Source organism: Lemur catta, chromosome 6 (assembly GCF_020740605.2).
Source record: "Lemur catta isolate mLemCat1 chromosome 6, mLemCat1.pri, whole genome shotgun sequence".
Taxonomy (NCBI): domain Eukaryota; kingdom Metazoa; phylum Chordata; class Mammalia; order Primates; family Lemuridae; genus Lemur; species Lemur catta.
The window spans coordinates 44483819-44503533 of NC_059133.1; the positions used below are offsets into that span (position 1 = coordinate 44483819).

Below are 19715 nucleotides of genomic sequence, written 5' to 3' on the forward strand. Positions count from 1 at the left end.
TGCAGAGGGCCACCTTGCCCAAGGCCATGGCCTTCCCAAGGAGGCCAATTTTGGCTCAAGGCAGGACAACTCTGGCAAATCATTTTAGTTCATGGCTCCCCATGAGGTCTACTGAGGCTGCCATCAGGCTGCCTTGCAGCTTGACATCTTCCACACGGTTCTGCTCCCTCACCCCTCACCCTCCTTTCCACTGGTGTTGATCCCAAGGGCCCTCACTAATCAACACTCAGCACAGTAAGCCTCATCTTAGAGAGTCCTTTCCAGAGAACCTGGTCTGCAAGAGACTCTGCTCTCCATAACTCCATTATTTATTTATTTATTTTGAGGCAGAGTCTGGCTCTGTCACCCTGGCTAGAGTGCCGTGGCATCAGCCTAGCTCACAGCAACCTCAAACTCCTGGGCTCAAGTGATTCTCCTGCCTCAGCCTCCCAAGTAGCTGGGACTACAGGCATGTACCACCATGCCCGGCTAATTTTTTCTATATATTTTTAGTTGTCCAGCTAATTTCTTTCTATTTTTTTTTTTTTTTTAGTAGATATGGGGTCTCACTCTTGCTCAGGCTGGTCTCGAACTCCTGAGCTCAACGATCCTCCCACCTCGGCCTTCCAAAGTGCTAGAATTACAGGTGTGAGCCACCGTGCCCGCCCCATTAATTATTAATATCTCTATTTTGCAGTTGTCTTTTCTGTCATTCTCTTTGATCTCACTGGTTTATACCTGTTTTATTCATTTACTGTCATTTTGTGGAATTTTAAGAGGGAATAGAGATAAATGCATGTGTCTGACTGGGCATCATATTGGTCAGGGTTCAATGGCAGAGAATATAATTTATTCTAGCTATTCAAAACAGAAAGGGTATTTTCAGGGTATATAGTGCTGAGGTAGATTTATTGCAATAATATTCTATCAATTCTTCATTCCTCATTTACAATGTGACTTTGCAACTCCTCTCATCAGGGAGTTAAATCTACTTCCCTAGCCCTTGAATCTGGGCTGGTCTTTTGTCTTGCTAGGCCAACAGAATGTGGTACAAGTGATGGTTTGTCATTTCTAAGCCAAATCTTCAAGAGGCTTTGCATATTTTGCTCTCCCTCTTGGAATCCTTCCTTTGCCATGAGAACAATCCAGGCTAGCCTTCTAGAAGATGAGAGCCCACATGAACTGGTGATGAGTTCTCTTTGCTGAGGCCATCCTAGGCCAGCCAGCCTCTAACCAGCCCATCAGCTGACCACAAATACATCATCCAAGCTCCTCCTAGATCAGCAGAACTGGCCAGCTGACCCATAGATTCATGAGCAATAATAAGTGGTTACTTTAAGCCACTGTATTTGGGGATGTTTGTTGTACAGCATTATTATGGCAATAGATGATTGATATAAGAGGCTTGAAGCATCATCAGGAGGGCTGAAGAAGTAGACTCTAGGGTCACATCATGGAACACACTCACTAAAGGAGCCTACAGTTAGGAAGCTGTAGAACCAGGAAGCTGCCTGCTAAGTTGAGAAGTTTTTGCTACCAGACCTGGCTCCACCTTTGCCAATTCCAGAACCATGCTGCTGGTTCTACTGCTAAGATCTACATCATCACAATAGATGACTGTGCTCTGCTTTTCTCTCATCTTAGCTTATGCACGTGCTTCTGATCAGCAGAATATGTTATACCTGTACTTCAGCTGCAAAGGGGTCTAAGGTCAAAGGGATTTTTAGCTTTCCAGCTTCTGCAGTTTGAGAAAGAAGTAGGAATGGATTTGCAGTGAATCAGTCTCAGTATTGCCATAGCAATGGTTAACTAAAATGAGCATGATACCTAAAACTTTTCCATAGGTAGTGTTCCATGACACTAAAACAACTTCTATAAATTTATATGTGCAGTATTTTACAATTGGGCCTATCACTCTCTATACTGTCAACCATCGTTAATTCAATTAATACAAGTTGCGAGACCGAAGGATGAACATAGTACTAAGATTTTATGAACTCATTGCTCTAGCAAAATACATATAAACATCTTTTAAGGGAACCAATACTATAAACCACAAAGGATAGAAAACTGACTTAATGTTCTGAAAAATTGTTGGTCCCTTTTTGATGCTTGATATATAGCATTACTAGTAGAAAGACCAGTGATTTCCAAGGGAATAAAAACAGCGATCTGGTCTTGACGTGAAGTTATTAAGGTGCATATACATTAACTATATGACAAAAGAAATATTTCCAAATTTATTTTGGCATAAGGGTAGCGATTTACAAGGTTCTTAGAAAGGCTGTTTGGGTAGTGTCCTCCGATCTGGCCTTGAGATATAGCATCTGGTTTTATGTGGTCAGAGAATTAAATCTTCCAAATCTGCAATTAGCAAGTCTAGAAAAAAATCTGTGTCCCTGTGGAGGCTTTGTAAAGGGATGGCGATTTAGGACAATGAATAATCAGTGAAGGAAAGGGAAGGCAATGCTTCAATAACAGAATCATTATAGATAGGTTGTGGAGGCAGTGGAGGCATTAAAATGAAAGGAATTTTGTGCACCCAAATTTGTTCCCTGTGTCTTGTTCAGCTGAGACACAACATTATTATTATGGTATGTGAGGCTTGCCAGTGGTTTATGCCTTACTGAGAATTACTTTACTCAGCCATGGCCTTGTATGGCGAGGAGTCCCTCAGGCTCACTGGGGAAAAAAAAAGAAAAAGTCCTTGTTGTCAAGAGAACCTGGAGTCCCTCCAAAAGGTGCCCCACTGATTCAAAAGCCAGACACTCCCTTGTCAACAAAGGCATCTCACTGCTAAAAGTCTGGAGGGCAAATTGCACTTGGCTCATGGGTAAGTCTTAATCATAGACTCTATTTAGTCCATTCTTACTGACATTAATGTGAAATATCAGCATTTTTCTTCTGAGACAGAATCCATCGATTTAAGTTTGTCATTTTTTTCAGTTGTGTAATCACAGATTCATTCGAGGAAAAATCAGTTAATACCTATGGAAAAAAATGCAAAAGAAAGCAGTTGTCAGACTGATTGCTTTTTGGCAAAGGCTGAGCTCAAGATTTACCAATGAAACCCCAATTAAGTGTGACCCAAGAGAAAGTTACAGAGCTAAAGAGCATTACTCAGCCTGGAGGCTGGAATTTCAGTTACTTTATCAGGTATTTCAGAGAAAATTATTATACATATATGCAAACACAAGGCTGTTGTATTACTGTGTTGATAAAACGGTAGTTTCTAAAACAGCTTTACTCTGATTTCTGATGCAACAAGAAAAAAAAAAACAGAGACAACAGACAGCAGGTAATTTACCTTTTTGGGAACCGATCCTGAGCAAATGTTAGTTAAATCTTCTTGGGGAACATCTGGTCTGAATTCAGCCACCTACAGTAGAACAAAAAAAGTGAAAGCCCTCTAGATCAGGTGTTTCCCAGAATGGAATTTAAAAGTGGCTCTTTTATCCTACCTACTCTTTAACCCCCTGTCTTGGATCAAACTTTCTGGCACCAGACTTAAAAGCATCTTTAGAATAGCAAGGTGCTCAGTTATCCGCTTCCTCCTTTCTTCCTTTCTTCCTTTCTTTTCACTTCCTATGTTCTTTGTGTACATGTCTGTGCCTCCATCAGATTGTAATCGTATTTGAAGGAAGTGACCACATCTTACTCATCTTTGTGCTTCCCCTTTTCAACCTTCGTCTGATGGTGTTTTGCTCATATATAATTATTTGTTGTTGTTAAATAAAAATAAATAGAGGTCAATACAAATTTTCCAATGTTTCAACTGCTACTGAGAAAATGATGAGAGACTGTTAAATTTGTGAAGCAATTGACTTCCTATTTTTAATAGAATGAGCAGTATGTGAGTACATTTATATTTCAACTGCAAAAGAAAGTTGCTTTAAAAGATTTTGATATGTTTTTGTCTCTAAAAGAAGCAGCAGCCTTACTGTGATGTACATAAATCAAGATAAATCTAGAAAGGGCCAATGGAAGGAATTCTTTTATGTAGAAAGAATAGCCCTAATGGTAACTAACTATCAATACCTTAAAGTTTCCATATCTTCTCAGTAAGCTGAATAAAATGCTCTTCATCTTTACAGCTGCTGCTAACAGAGCCAGATTCATGAGTGAGGGAGAAAGTGCCTGGGAATGATGCCATTATATGACATCATATGGCATTTTTTTCCTTTCTTTTCTTCCTTTTTCTCTCAACTGATGGTATACTGTAAACACTCTTCTATGCCTTACGTTTTTCTTTGCAAGTCTTCTGTGTTAGCTCATAAAGAGGTGCCTCTTTCTTTTTCAGGGTTGTATGGGTGTGTGCAAGTTAATAAGCCTCACCCTTCAGACTACTCTGCAAACCACATGGCAGATTTGCCAAGAGGGGACACTCGAGAGAGACTGGAATGCTCTCTTTGGCTTGCTGTTTCTCTCCGCAGTGACTTTTTACTCTACAGTGGCAGTTGGTTGCAGTCTCTAGCTATTCTCTCTTTTGGGTGTTCCCAGAGGCAGCCTCATTTTGTCCCCTCAGAGGGACCCGCACCAGCTGGGCAGTGACCCTTTCTCAGGGGTCTGACCAGCTCCACGAGGCCTCTCCTGCAAACCTCTGCATTCTAGTCATCTCAACGTTTCCCCTTTGTTCTCCCAGCATTAGAGTGTGAGCTGCTTCCTGAGTTACTATTCTCTCTTTCTCCCTGTGGCTTTTTGAAGTTCTTCAATAACTAACTAATAGCTTATATTGAGTTCTCTTTGTTGAAATGCCTAGTGTAGTTCCTGTCTTCCTGGCTGGACTAACCTATCTGTGCAGGGTCAGAGGGCCCAAAAGGGTAGAGCAGCCTGTACCGCCATCTGGACTTGCTGCAGAGCCTGTTCTTGCTCTGGGCTTCGGATGAACCATTATGTATTTAACTAGTCCCCTGTCAATGGATGGTTAGGTTGTTTCCAACCTTTTGTTATTAGAAACAATGCAAAATTAAATGAATATTTTTCTCACATACGTGTGAGTCTATCTGGAAGATAAATTTATAGAAGAGGAATTGCTGGGTCAAAAGGATTGCCAAATTGCCCTTTGTAGAGGTTGGGCAAATTCAGTCTCTCACAGGCAATAGACAGAAATCTATTTGTATGGGAAACAGAGAAATCAACAAAGGGAAGAAGAAGCTGGTGTGAGAACCTTGTTCCCATAAGAGGGCCTTAGCTAGCAGAAGAGAGAAGCACAGCATGAGATCTATCACTTGAGGAATTACTCTCTGGCTTAGAGATGCCATTAATTTCATTTTGAGCCCTTTAGAGATAAGGAAGCTAAAATACAAACGAAAAGAAAGCTCTCTAAGAGACTTTGAAACTCACAAGAGGGTAACACGAAAAGGGGAGACAGGTACTTTGCCATGGATTACCACCAGGGCTGGGTGGTGTGAGGAGTAGCTGTGCCCAGTACCTGTGCCCAGTGGAGACTCAGTACCAAGCTTAAGTGGCTGCGCTGGCCAGCAGCAAGAGTGACACCTACAGATGTGTGACTACTGGAACAAGCAGCAGTGCTGCTGGGCACAACATATGTAACAGCTGTAAGTGTATCAGTCAACTCCTAGGGATTCCCCAAAACACTTGGGTGGAACTTTGTAGGGTACTGGGTCTGTTTCCTGCAGTAGCAGAAAAGGTAAGAGCTGATAAAACACAGGCTACACAACTTATTTACTGAGGCGGTCACTTTTTTTCATTTCTACATCTTTGCTTCATAAACTGGGGTAGGTTTTTGTTTAACAATGACAAAGTACAATATTATTCTTCCTTGAGTCCATATGATAGATATCTAGCAAACATAGGATGTACCTAAGTTACTTTTACCATCTACTGTTTGGTTTTCCTATCACTTACTCCTTGTTCAGCAGAGTTCTACTGCAGTTATCATTGCCCTTGTTTAGCAGACAGGCTACATTCTATGTGTTTGCTTTTGCTGATTTCACCTTGCCACCTTTGTTATGTGGTAACAAAGCTATGTGTACAACAAGAATTGTGTCTTTCCTACCATGTAAGATGGGTTGCTTTCTTGCACACGACTTTTGTTTTGGGTTGCTTTCTTGCACACGACTTTTGTTTTAGGTTCCACTGTGTCTTGTTTGTGCCATCTTAATTTACACGACAGAGATGCAGTCATCACCAATTAACATTAATCAAGGGCCCCCTGGATGCATGGCTGCATAGGGACTAATTTAATATTCTCTTTGTTTCAGATATCAGGTGGCTTCTTCAAATGAATTTTTAACTTTCTCAGTGATGATGAAGAAGAACAGAGACATCAATCAGGATTCAGGAAGACAAGCCTTTGCAGAAGATGCTTAAAGGAGGTGCATCAAGGACTGGTGTTAATATTTGAAAGTTTAAAAGAGGTACACTTTTATTGAGTCAACAAAAGACAAAAGTAAAAAGCACTATGTTCATTGTTCCTGGAAGAAGCCTGGCAGCATTCCATTCCGACATCTGCCCTTTGAGCATCCGGTTTTCCTGTTTACTTATTGTGGTCCTTCTGTCTACAAGGCTGAATCTGAATATTTCCTCCTGAGGCTTTTTCTAATCATCCCTACCCTAGGGATGACTCCCTGCTCCCAATTATTATTTACACCCTGATTCCTTATTATTTACACCTCTCATTTGGAAATTTAGCACGTTATACCATTATTGAATAAATATTTAACATATGCACATCCTTTCTAAGTATATCAGAGAACTATCTGGACAAATTTCTTTCTTTCCCAATTCTCAGAATCAGCACAGTGTTCTGCAAGAAATATTTATGGATGATGATGGCAATAGTATATTAAAATCGGATGGAATTTTATTTTTAAAAAAATGTTGAGAGGAGAGGCAAGGCTTAAGGTTTGGAAGTTGAGAATCCCGAGCATCTCGAATAAATGTTTTCTAATCTAAGCGCTGTAAGTACATCTTTTGGGGGGGAGGGTGACGATTGGGGCAGGAAGAACATCACTGGAGGAAGATAGCAGTTTGTCTTTTGAGAATCAATAACTTTTTTTTGAAACCTGCCAAAGCTCTATTTATGTTTTGGCCTATCCCTTTTGATATGACAATAACTAGTGCAATGTGGCTGTCGGTTGTAGGAGCTGATAATCAGCAGAGCAGACCTGAATACCGAAAACATTCGGTTCTGTCATACATTGTGGAACGAAGGGCCCACGTTCGCGTTTCATGATGTCAGGAGCCCGGGCCCAGCGCGCCGGCCGCGGGAGAGTGGCCGCCAGGCAGACCCATTGTCGCGCAGGAGCCGGCGACGCGGGACCCTTCGGTCGCTCACAGGACGGAGCTCCCGCGGGCCCCGCCCACCCCGGCTTCGGGACCCCATTGGCCGGCCTTCCGCCCGCCGTCTCTCTCAGCCCTCCGGGTTTGGCCGCGGGAGGTGGGCGGCCTCCTTTGGGGCACTGATTGGACGAATTGTAATGTCGGTAAGGGACTTTGAGAGCCTCGATTGGTCCTTAGGTTCACAGTGGGCGGGGAAAGGCAGAGCGACAGGGCTCAGGGAGGGAAGCGCGGAGTGCGCCGGCGCGTAGTCGGGGACGCCAGGCCGAGGCTTTTGCCAGGGAACCGACTGTTGTCGCCCCGCCCCTTCGGGGCTTTCTGTCCCGCTAACTGTCGGAGTGGCGGGGGCTTCACCGCCGGGCGACATGCCGGTGCGCTTCAAGGTGAGACGGGGGTCCCCGAGCCCAAAGGCGGCGGGGGGGAGTCGCGGCGCGGGGTGCGCGGGCCCCGCTGGTTTCCTGCGCGGTTCCCCTCGGCCCCGCAGGGGCTGCCCGCCCCCGACCCCGCCTGCGCGGCCCCGGAGGACGTTCGCCGCCGCAGACCCAGCTTCCTCTCCGTTCACGCACATTTCCGAGTTCCCGTGTGTCAGAGAGTTAGATAGGATGGAGATGGGTTTATTTTGGGGGACTCCGAGGAGTGGAGATGGCAGAAGGGCGCTTATAATGGGAAATGAAAGTGACTTCAGATTGGGACACCTGTGGCCCATTTAGTTAGCATTGAACCCGCCCTTCCCTTTATAACTTTAAAGCGTATGTGTCTTTTAAAGGCTTGGGAAATGGAGTTCTTAGCAAAGACAGGGTATAGGAAAAACGCATTTTACATAGTTGTGCATTTGTTTTAGGGTTTGTTAAAAGTTCCAGGGACCTGAGCTGGTAGCTGTCAGGTGGCACCCTGCAGCATAACGGGTGACCACAGCTGACGCTTATTCTTTTAACTTAAAGGCTTGTATCCAGAATGGGAGGGGAGTTTGTCTTTCTTTGGTTAACTTTACCAAAATAGCAAAAGGTGCTAGGCATAATACATAATATTGTGTACTTGGTGAGAACTTGGGATAAAGCTGTGGTGATAAGAATTTAGATCGTCACTGGTTACCAGACAAGAGCTTATGCTTTGGACTCAGACACCCAGCGAAAGTGTAACCTCTCTGAGCCTGGGATTTCTGCTAGCATCTGCCTCCAGTGGTAGTGAGGATTAAAGGATATAACACGTGTGAACTGCTTAGTACAGGGCTGGGTAAACATGAGCTTCTATTAAGGAGCTTGTGTGTGTTTAATTATCAATCTTAAGATTTTCAACTCTCTTTAAAAATGTCTGCTTTAAAACAACATTCATTAATTGCATTATACTTAAAGTGTGCTTTTCATTACAGGGGCTGAGTGAATACCAGAGGAACTTTCTGTGGAAAAAGTCTTATTTGTCAGAGTCCTGTAATTCCTCTGTGGGGCGAAAGTACCCATGGGCTGGACTTAGATCAGATCAAATAGGTAAGTTGAGCAAACTCAATAGCCATTGTAACTTGAGTAAATCTTGGACTAAGTTTGCAAAATGATTTATTAAGAATTCAGTTGGCCTGGTTAACTTGTTCATTTATTTAACAAATATTTATTGAGGGTTTACTGTGGGCCAGGACCATTCCCAGCTGCTAGGGATATACCCCTGACCAAAGTCCCTTAATTGTGGAGAGAAACAGTAAACAAGTAACTCAATAAATGAACAAGGGGATTTCAGGTTGTTATATAAAATTGTAGGGAAGTTTGATAGATAACATGGGGGAGGGATTGATTGGAGGGGAAAAAAAACTTTAGATGGTTAGGAAAGGCTCTTTTGAGGAAGTGTTATGTGAGCTGAGACCCGAAAGCTGATAGGGGGCAGGCCTGGGGAAGAGGACTCCCAAGGTCTTGAGGAAGGGAAGCTTAGATTAAGTAGCTTGCCCCAGGTTCGCAGTTAGTAAGTGGCAGAACCATGATTTGAAATCAAGTCTATTTTATTCACAGCCCACGATTTCAGAGGTCATGTCATGTTCTTGTCATCACACATGCTTCTGCCCTATATCCCAAGGAAGTTAGAGCCCTGGGTCAAGGTTTCCTAGAGCATGGTAGAAGAGAAAACAGACAGAACGACTTCCTCGTACCTGCTCGTTTAATTCTCCCTCACTAGGATGTTAGATCTCGGAGAGCAGGGCTCTGTCTTATCCTCTGTCTGTCCCACCTTGTTCCTACCTAGTATCTAACACAGGGCCTTGGAACACTTTACTGCTTATCGAAACTAATTTTTGAATGAATGTATAAACCTGAGTTTGAATCCACAATAGCTGTGTGACCTTGGGCAAATGGAGCCTGTTTTGCCAAGTGGGATTTTAGGAAGCTTATTGCACAGGATTGCTGGGAGGGATTAAATGAGATGTTGCCTGTTAAGGGCTTGTTGCATATACACAGATAGGTGCTTGGTGCCCCACGTCACATGTGTGATGTGTGTGAGAGTGCTTCACGTGTGGTATGTAAGTCCTTCCACTGTTAGATGTTTGAAGCCAGGAAAAGAAAAGACTTATGGATAGGGTGCCAAGCCTGGGGAGTTAGTAAGATGAGAAGAGTGTTTCCAGGATTAGGTTTGGAGAACAAAGGAAACTGTGGGCTAGAGTGGGTGCTCCCTCTGAAGCATCAGGATCCTTCACTTAGGGCTTGACTTTAGAGACTGTGTCCCTGCTTCTCAGGGAGGGTGCTGGGAGCACCCCTCTGCTCATAATCTTTTTCCAAATGACCAGATATTCCACACATTTGAGGCACCATTACATTAATGATCCAAAATAAATTCCTTATGTGTAGATACCCTCCTGAGAGCCTAGAGGGTATTATAACGCTGGGGAATTGGTTAAGCCAGGTAGTTGCCTCCATAACATTTCAGCTTAGCTCAGCTACATTTGAGGGGAGGGTAATGGAATGAGACGGTGGGAGCAAAACCACTTGGGAGCATGGGACATTATGAAGGAAGGGATGGTCTAGTGGAGGAATGTTAGTGGGGAATTTTAGGTAAGGGGAGGGGCAGAGCAAGAACTCCAGGATATTCAGAAAGGAGGCGAGATGTTAGCAACGAACAAGAGCAGTTTTACCCAGGATTGGCTGGACAGTCTTTTAACATAGAGGCTTTTTCCCCTGGGGATTTGTTGGTACTGGGAGACAAGGGCAGACCACTTGAGAATCATCCCTTCATTTTGCTCTTCTGCCAGAAACCCAGCTCTGTGTTAAAGCAGAGAGAAGACTAAGCAGTGATCTTCAAGCTTTTTTACTGAAAGCATTTAGAAAAATATTGTACCCTCCTCTCACATTTTTAAATTGATGTTTAATATTTTTATCATAAGTTTTTATGAATAGTTTTGAAGTGTGTAATTTCTGGCATATTGAATATTATATGTTTTACATATGTTTTGTTAAAACTTTGGAGCTGCCAACTTAGCTCATTCAATTTTTGGAAAAGGTTCATCATATGATTGGCAAAGTCAGCCTTCATTGGCAAACTAACCAGCCAAATCAGAATTATTTTCTGTGAGACAAAAGTCTAACTTTATCTTCCAATTCAAATGTGTTAATATGCACATATACATTTCATATGACATCCCTCTCACACCTGAATTTTAATGCTAAGATAGGTGAAGGGCAATATGTGGAGGTGTATGAGATAAGGCACTGTTTCTTTGTTATTTCTAATCTCTGCCTTCTTTGCTTTGCTCTCAAATATTCTCCCTTGGGAGTTATGCTTTCTTGAATTGTCCCTTTTTTTTGTTCCCCCACCTGTGAGATTTTGTTGTACCTTAGGTTGATGACTGGAGTTTCAGGCTGCTTGAGAGAGGTGTCTTTCTTTTGTAAAAGAAAAGGGAAGAGGGAGATTACTAAGGGGCTGGTGGGAAATGGAACTGCAGATGGCAGATGCAGCTCTCAGGCCGAAAGATCCGTGTCAGGCAAGAGCACACGTGGTGTTGAGGATTTGGGAAAGCTGTCCATTTCTGTTTACCCTCGGAACATCTTTGTGTGCCCCCCTCGGACATAAACACCCAGTTTGAAGACCACTGGTCTAGGGAAGCCTTGTAAAAGGGTGGGAACCCTGGGTTCTATGGCCACAACATCTGTGATAGAGGATGCCTGATTTTCTGTCTACTTTCCTTTTCCTTCTGTTCTGGTCTTAATCTTCCTTCCTCACCGTACATCAGTCTTTCTATTTAAAGAATGGCCCCAAACTAGGGCAGTATCTCAGTGGCTGTCATTTTGCAGAGCTCTTCTTACTTTGGTAGAAGGTTAAGTTTTTGGACATTTGCTTTCCAGACAGAAATATAGAGAAATTGTATCTTAGCTGTTGTTAAAAGGGCTCATTCTTTTTAATTCTCAGGAAATCAAGGCAGATGTAGAACCAAGATCCAGCATAAAGACATCTCATCCCTTCTCTTCTTGGTCTGTCCTGCATAAGAGAAGCTTTGTGAAAAGTTCCAAAATTTGACAGTACCAGGGCCCATTGTTCTGTTAAGTAGCACAGGAAAAGTAATCAGAAACGGAGGCAGCGTGTGCTGCCTAGCTTGCCAGGTCCATCACGTTGCAATTCTGGTGACTTTTGTTAGGTTAACTCGAACATTGTGACCCCAATTTTTAATTTTTTGTTATGGTCAAATTTTTAATATTTAAGCAAAATAACATTTTATGTTGAAAAACTGTACTTATTTTCTATCCTGTAATATGAAGGATATTTTGTGTATGTGTATATAGATATATGTATCTCAACTGAATTTTAAATTCCATTTCCCCCCTCATGGGTGTTATTAAAAGTTGTCTTTGTAACTTTTTGCTTTGGTGGCTGCTATTTTTGTATGCTGTATTTTGTAGGGATCACGAAAGAGCCAAGTTTTATTTCAAAAAGAAGAGTCCCTTACCATGACCCACAGATTTCCAAATCTCTTAAGTGGAATGGAGCTATCTCAGAAAAAGATGTGGTTGTAGCACCGCAGCCTGCAGCCCTGGAAACACCAAAATCACAAGAGGAAGAACAAAAAGATGTTACCCAAGGAAGAGTTCTCTCACTAGAAGCCTCCAGGGTTCCCAAAAGAACCAGATCCCATTCTACAGACTCCAGAGCTGAAGGGACTTCATATGTTGTAGAAAATAATGAGGATGTAATACCAAACCATACACCAGTTAATGCAAATGTGGAACTGGAACATTCTACCAAGATTCCTCCAGAAAATGTAGATAATGGGGTAGGCATATTTATTATATTTCTTTTCAGAAGTATAGAATTCTGTGTGGGTTTCATCATCATTTCAATAATACTACATTTTGTGTTTAAAATGTTTCCATTGTTGTCTAATAACTATAGAATAGTTGATAAGCTATTAACTTTAGTTATTGCAAATTAGTTCTAGTCTTAATGTTCTCTGTTTTGTACTGGTTATACTAAGATATCCCTTCATTGGGTGGACCCCCTGCATCTGGATTTTATTCATCATATATCAACATCTGAGTCCTAAGGGAGAGATCAAGTTGAGACAGAGAAGGGGAGTAGGCCATTACTTCTGGCAGGGGTGCTGAGCTGACTTCTGCCTAGCCCTTTTTCAATTTCTTATCGTGTACCAGCAAGAAACAAACAGAATCTCAGTTGACAGAATGCAAAAGGAAGGAGAGTTCTGGCTGGCTCTCAAAGATCTTGCAGTTCTGTTCTCTTATGTCGCAGCTGGCCTGCAGCAGGTCCCCGCGAGCACATAAGCAGAGACTGCAGGGACCCGTGCGCAGATTTCGCTGCCTCCCATGTTTCTTTCTCTACTCCACTGTGTTGTCCCCATTTCATGTCCACCACTGACTGGAACCCCGGAAAGGCATTTCAGAGTGTTGGAGAAGAATCCGCGGCTTGTTGAGAAAGGCAGGGGGTGCAGGGGAATCAAGGAAGGTGATGTGTGAGTCTGGTGGGCAGGGGAAGGGGTGTCCACAGAAGCAATATGTAGTTAAGACAAGGTGCTGTAATTTTTTGGTTATATATTTAATTATGAATGATTGATAGGAAGGGGCTGAGAGATGTTATCTTTTCCTGGGATGTGTAATAGTCCCTTGATAGAAAGGAATTTTAAATAGACACCTTAAAAAGATAAGTTGAAAAAAATTTGCTGTACAACAATGTGCATATAGTTTACAATACTGTAATGTACACTTAAAATTTTGTTAAGAGGGTAGATTTCATGTTATGTGTTTTTTACCACAATTAAAGTTTGAATAGAAATTTGTAATGGCTTTGAGTGGATTTTTTTTTTCCCTTAACAGTTGGATAGAATTCTACGTAAAAAAGCTGGATTGACTGTTGTTCCTTCACAAAATGCCTTGAGAAATTCTGAATATCAAAGGCAGTTTGTTTGGAAGACCCCTAAAGAAACTGCTCCAGTTTTTGCAGCCAATCAGGTAGTTTAATGGATGTAATTAATATGTTTCTGAGTATCATCATCTGATCTAGTGATGTAGATTTACATAGAATTAAGAGCTGAAAGAAATTAGGTACTTAAGTAGGCCTGGAGAGGTAAGTTCTAGAAAACTGAAAATGAGTTTTGCTGAAATCATCCTATTACTTACGATTTATAGTAGTAATATTATGCTGTCCTAGGCTACTGATGATCATTGTTGCCAGATCCATCACATATACTAAATATGAGACAGGGTAATGAAAACTTGGGGAACTGGTAAGTTTTTGCATGCTATAAGATTTTTTCATATATTAAAAAGATCATTTAAATTGGTTTTATTCTAAAACGTTGTGTTTAGTTGACTAATGCATGTTTTCTGTCTTTTAAGAAAGGTATAACTGCTTTGGATATTTATTTTAATAAATACAAAATATGTTGAAAGTGACACATAATTTTGTCCTTGTACCAGAGGAACAGTAATAGGAATTATCAGCTTAACTCTATTTACAAAATTCAAAAGCTGCAATGATGTGATATGAGATTTCATTGTGCTCTTGCACAATTTTAGAATTGAGCTACCATTGCTAATAAATACTCTGTTGTTTTATTACCATCCTCTGGACAGTGCTTAGGATTTTAACTCTTCATTTATTTTCTTAACAATACTTTCACGCCTAGGTAGAAAATATCTCCACTTAGAATATCTCCAGAGGCTTATGACAGCTTAGTCTTTTATTTTTCTCAGTCTTTGTGTTTTTATTTATAAACACACACACACACACGTACCCTCACATTCATTGTCTTCTGTACTTTAACGTTCACTTATATGCTTTATATACCCGTAAGAACTGAGAGGATAATTAGATTCAGCAAGACAATAACATCTGTCATTTTACATTACAATAAAAATACCAGTGATCCTACAAATTATGCCAGCTTTAGGCTTAATTACTATTCAGTTTTTAAGGTAACTTGGAAATTTATATAACATTTTAAGTGATATGTACCCTTTATTAACCTAGTAAATGGGATCAGTACTGCTTGCTCATAGGTGTTCTTGGATAGTAAGTGTACCTACAAAATTACAACCTGAAAATTGTGATTGTTCAGTTTTTGGAGAGTATTTGACTTTTAAGGTAGAGCTGATTCAAATCAAAGCCTCACCGTCAACTTTTACGTGTCAGTAAAAGCATTGTATAGGAATGTTATTTTTATAGGATTGAAAGTACAATGTAAAATAATTCACTAGCAGTATTTTCACGAGTAATTTTATTGCTATCATTAGTGAGGGTTTCAAAGAAATTTTTTGGAAGCAAATGCTCTTTGTTAGTTCAAAGCATATCAATTTCAGGGTCTGTGGATTGAAGAGCTCTGAGACAGCTTTCTATACTGGAACCTCTAAAGGAGCCGTTCAGTTCTATTTTGTCAGACACCTGCTTTCTGAAAGGATGTCTTTTACTAATATGTAAAAAAGTCAGAACAGTTTTTGTCAGGAAAGTCCTGGAGGTCTTATTTGTTTGGATTTGATCTGTATGAGGATGTACTGTTTGGCGTTATAAAGCAATAGTATACCTCATTTGAGCTCCTTATCTTTTCCATTTGCTTTCCTTGTAATCATTGGTAATGTCCCATAAAATAGGAAGCATATTGTGAAATATTAAGGATAAAAGGAAACATTTAAAATGGAAATGTAGTAATTGCCAGAAATTTTCCTTGTGTTAAAATGCTAAAAATAAGCAAAGGAAAGAAAACTAAATAAATTGAATATATAGGGTATTAAAAATGTTAAGAATATCCTATTGTTTCAGGAAGAAAGAAAATTCATGTCAAGGAGAGAAAAGAACCTGTAGAACTGACAACAAAGTTGTCCTAATAGAGCTAATGTCTATGTTCATGCTATGAAACTATGCCTATTTTATACTCATCCCATTAACAAACTGAAGGGAGGAAATATGAGGACCACTAGGGAGGAAAGCTCCAACACAATAATGGTTCATTATTTATTTTGGTGTGTTATTCTGATTACAGTAACTATTATTCAAAACAAAATGAGTACAGAAAGTTGACCTTTGGATGTTAGACATGTGAAGTGGAATCACAAACAATCATATATAATTTTGCTGTTTTTGTGTCCTATAATTCAACTTTATGTATGAGTTTTCTTAAGCAAATTGAAGACCCAAGTTCTCCATATGTAACCAACAAAACTAAACTAAAATAATTTTTGTTTTAAGGTTTTCCACAATAAAAGCAAATTTGTTCCACAATTCAGAGGTAACTCAATCATTCCCGAAACTGAATACAAAAGAAATTTCAAGGGGTTATCTCCAGTGAAAGAACCAAAATTAAGAAATGATTTGAGAGAAAACGGAAATCTTGAAACAGTATCTCCTGAAAAAAAGGTATTCATTAACTCTTAACCTTAAACAAAACCAAATCCCCATGATTTTAGACTCTATACATTTTCTTTTACATAGTACATCTGAGATTTTTTTTTAGCTGGTTCATTAATTTGTTTGTTCATCAAATGTCCATTGAGCCACCTACTAGGAGCAGCAGGCCTGGGGTAGGTACTGAGAATGCAAGGCTAACACACACAGTAAGCCCCAAGCAGCTCTTGGGCTGGTGGGGAGACAGATATATAAATGAATAAATAAAAATACAATATGATGACCCTAACAATAGAACAGGTAAGTCTACTACGTCTAATATCAAATGATTGGACTTACAGTAATGTGAGCTCCAGAGGTAGCAGTAGTGATAGAAACACTTTAGGTAATAGAAACTAAACACACACAAACACTGCTGTATTTTAAACCAAAGTTTTAGCATGACATTATAGCAAGTATAATTCACATGACTTATGTCAGGATATATAAATAACTGCTTCTCTGTGAAATTTTAGCCATTTCAGTTGCAGCACGAGGCTCAAATCATTGTAAATTGTAGGTAAATGGGGTATAAATACTAGTTTTGAATCTCCTGAAATGTTGATACCTGATACTTTGTGGGTCCTAAAAATAGAAAGTATACGACTAAAAGTAAATTGACATTTATATATAAATGCATATATTGGAACTATGACATTCTTGGGGAGAAAAAAAGTTGCTAAGTTACTCAGTAAAGCAATGTGGTAACTTATTCATCAGGATTTTATGTATGTTTAATTATGTAACACAATTAAATGCAAATTTAGACTATCAAGAGCAAATGTGAGATCACTGTTCAGTTTGTAATAACATTGTTTATTTAGATGTGTATTTGTTAATTTAAAAATTTTCTTCCCTAGCCAAGGTTCTAAAATCTTTATTGTCAGAAAATGAAAGTCTATCCTGAGCTATACTTCAAAAAACTAACCAGATATATGAGTTTCAAAACTTGCTTGTTGATTTCTTGTGATTTTTGTTATCTTTAGTCGTTAAAGCTTCTACAAACAGAAACGTAATACAATATCCAAGTCTAACTTTATAATATCTCTGTTTTCACTTTATATATATTAAGCATAAAAAACTTAAATTATTTCCATTTTAGTGTAATAAAACAGACAATCCTTTAAAATTAGAAGCAGAGATGGAATTAAAAGACTCAAACCAGCCTAAAAAGAAGCTTACTCCTTGGAAACATCAAAGGCTTGGGTATGTATTTTAGTAGGAAAATATCATGGTATTTAGATGATCAACATGATGAAATTTTTACTTTCATTTCATTTCTATTAGGAAGGTGAATTCTGAATATAGAGCAAAATTTCTGAGCCCAGCTCAATATTTATATAAAGCTGGAGTTTGGACATGTGTGAAGGAAAACATGCCAAATCAGGTAAGTGTACCTAAGCTCAATAAGCCCATATTTTCTTTCAGCTTGTATAACAACTTAATTTCACAATGAGTTTCATGTAGTAATAGAGACTACAATTTCAAGAAGTATGATACAATAATGGCACTAAAAGTATCAAGAACTTAATCTTGTATATATTAGGAATAAGTTATAAATGTATTTTTTTTATGCTACTGGTTCCTTAGAGATTAATATTATTAGTAAAGTCTTTAAAGTTAAAAATTTCTTCTAATCAAACATCTGATTGTGTTAATAAACTTGATTTATAGAATTGTAGCTTTATAGATTTGATTGTTCTATAACATCCAGACCTCTCCTCTCTCATGACTGTTTTCAAGATCAGATAATTTGTCTGATAGTGGCATCTGCTGTCAGTGCATACTCTTGCAGTCCGTAAGCAAAAGAAAGGTACAGCGTGTGCTGTTAGAAGTTTGAGCTACAGTGTTGGGGTACCCTGACATATGGGAGAAACTCTGGGGATTTAAAGATAGGTTTGAGGAAAAGGGTAATTAATCCTAGAGTTGAGAAGTGCTGCTTTAGTCCTAGCTTCTTATAGTCAAAGGACAAACAATGGAACATTTTTGTTTTATTGTATAATTAGCAACTTTTAAACCGTATTTTGATAGTCTTTTGTCTTTTCTATAAGAATGAGCTAAATTAAAACATTTCTGTTTAAATTAGACATTGGTAAACATCCCACTTCCCCGTCATTGTAAACAGCGGGATAATCTGGACAGGGAATGACTCTTTCATTTAACTCAGTACCTAAAACCGTTTCTGACGATTACATGTAATCAGCCTCTGGGGGAAAGTGCTGGTGCTTTGAGGCGCTGGTTCTTGGAGCTGGCAGCTCCCAGACATATGTCCTGGCGATGCTGTGCTCTGCCTGTTGTTTCAGGGTGATTCCTTCTAGCATGGCTGCTCTGGGTGCTTTCTATTTCTGTGGGAGCATGGCTCAAACAAGCAGTGTCAAAGACAAAGCTCGAAGCTATCCCAGGTATTATCTGGGGCCACGTTTGTATATTCACCCTGGTGAAATCAAGTTAAAACTGTGAGCATCAAAAGCAGTCATGATGGAAGAAAGGACTCAAATCCAGTAAGCTCTTGAGCAATTTGTGGCTATCCCAGATCTTGGCAAGGGGGTCCCTGTCTGCGGAGTTGGATGGGAAGTGAGGAAATGCCAGGGCAGAGGCAGGACACAGAGCATGGCCAGTAAATGGGCACCAGCTGCTGGCCTGTTGCGTTTAGGCACTTCACTAGGTCGAGGTCAGGAGAAACTTACTGTTTTGGAAAAACTATCTCTTCATCTCTGAGACTTCTTTAAGATGCATTTAGGCCTCAGAGCTAAACATTTAATGGATTGAGAGGATTGTTAAATCTGAAGTCATGATAAGGTGAAATTCATTATCTGGCCTTGAGGGAAGAAAATGTTGCTAATTTGAGGTCTGTTTTTTCAAGGTTTCCCATTATGACATCTTGGTAACATGACTTTTTTTGTTTCTTAATTGCTATATTGTTGGTAGTAAATATTAGATAGTGGTATATTGATAGTTTGCCTTAACTACTTTGGGCAAAATCATTCAAAAAGTAAACTGGAGTTAGAAAGAATAAGAATGTTTAGCTAAGAAGTCAGTGATCACTGATGATAACAGTTTTAGTTGACCAGATTATAGACATTTAATACGGGCCATATTTTACTTAAATCTCCTTGAAGGCATTTACTATATGTGGCTGATTATGAGGTGCCTAAATATGAGGTACAATACTCCTTCATTTTCCTACTCCTAACATTTCTTGAAGGAGTGTATTCACACTCTTCAAATGCATTTTGACATCAGTGACTTTGTTATTAGAAGGTTAACTCACTTTTTCAGTCACATTACAGTTTTCTGGTCCACGTATTGTTCCTTTCTTTCTATGTTGTTTGAGATACTGTACTTTTTGAATCTGTTGGGTATTTTATCCTAAGTCCCAAATACCTATCATAACATGAGGGTGGTTTTATTTGTCCAGTGATTGTATATTTGTCATCTCCATTATATAAAAACTTGTACTGTTGCTTTATTGCTTTTTAAAGTGCTTGCTTAAAGGACTTTTTAAATAATAGTTAGCAATTGCAATTTTTAGATCCTATCCTCAGAATAACTACTGAATCTGTATTAAAAATTTTTTTCCT

The 19715-nt window shown here is 39.7% G+C and overlaps 1 protein-coding gene across 3 annotated transcripts in view; it reads left to right on the forward strand.

Annotated features, from left to right (window-relative positions):
* The first annotated feature begins 7507 nt into the window (after positions 1–7507).
* The window catches only part of MDM1 (Mdm1 nuclear protein), a 28703-nt gene continuing 16495 nt past the window's right edge, over positions 7508–19715 (forward strand). Inside the window, exons 1-7 of one of the 3 annotated variants that reach the window (XM_045553410.1) lie at positions 7508–7664; positions 8651–8765; positions 12147–12517; positions 13572–13706; positions 15940–16107; positions 17237–17340; positions 17422–17521. In XM_045553410.1, coding sequence (XP_045409366.1) covers positions 7647–7664; positions 8651–8765; positions 12147–12517; positions 13572–13706; positions 15940–16107; positions 17237–17340; positions 17422–17521 — 1011 coding nt within the window. In that variant the 5' untranslated portion in view covers positions 7508–7646. Of the gene's footprint in view, positions 7665–8650; positions 8766–11658; positions 13538–13571; positions 13707–15939; positions 16108–17236; positions 17341–17421; positions 17522–19715 lie in introns of those variants that run through there. The other 2 variants (XM_045553411.1, XM_045553412.1) reach the window with 2 other exon arrangements.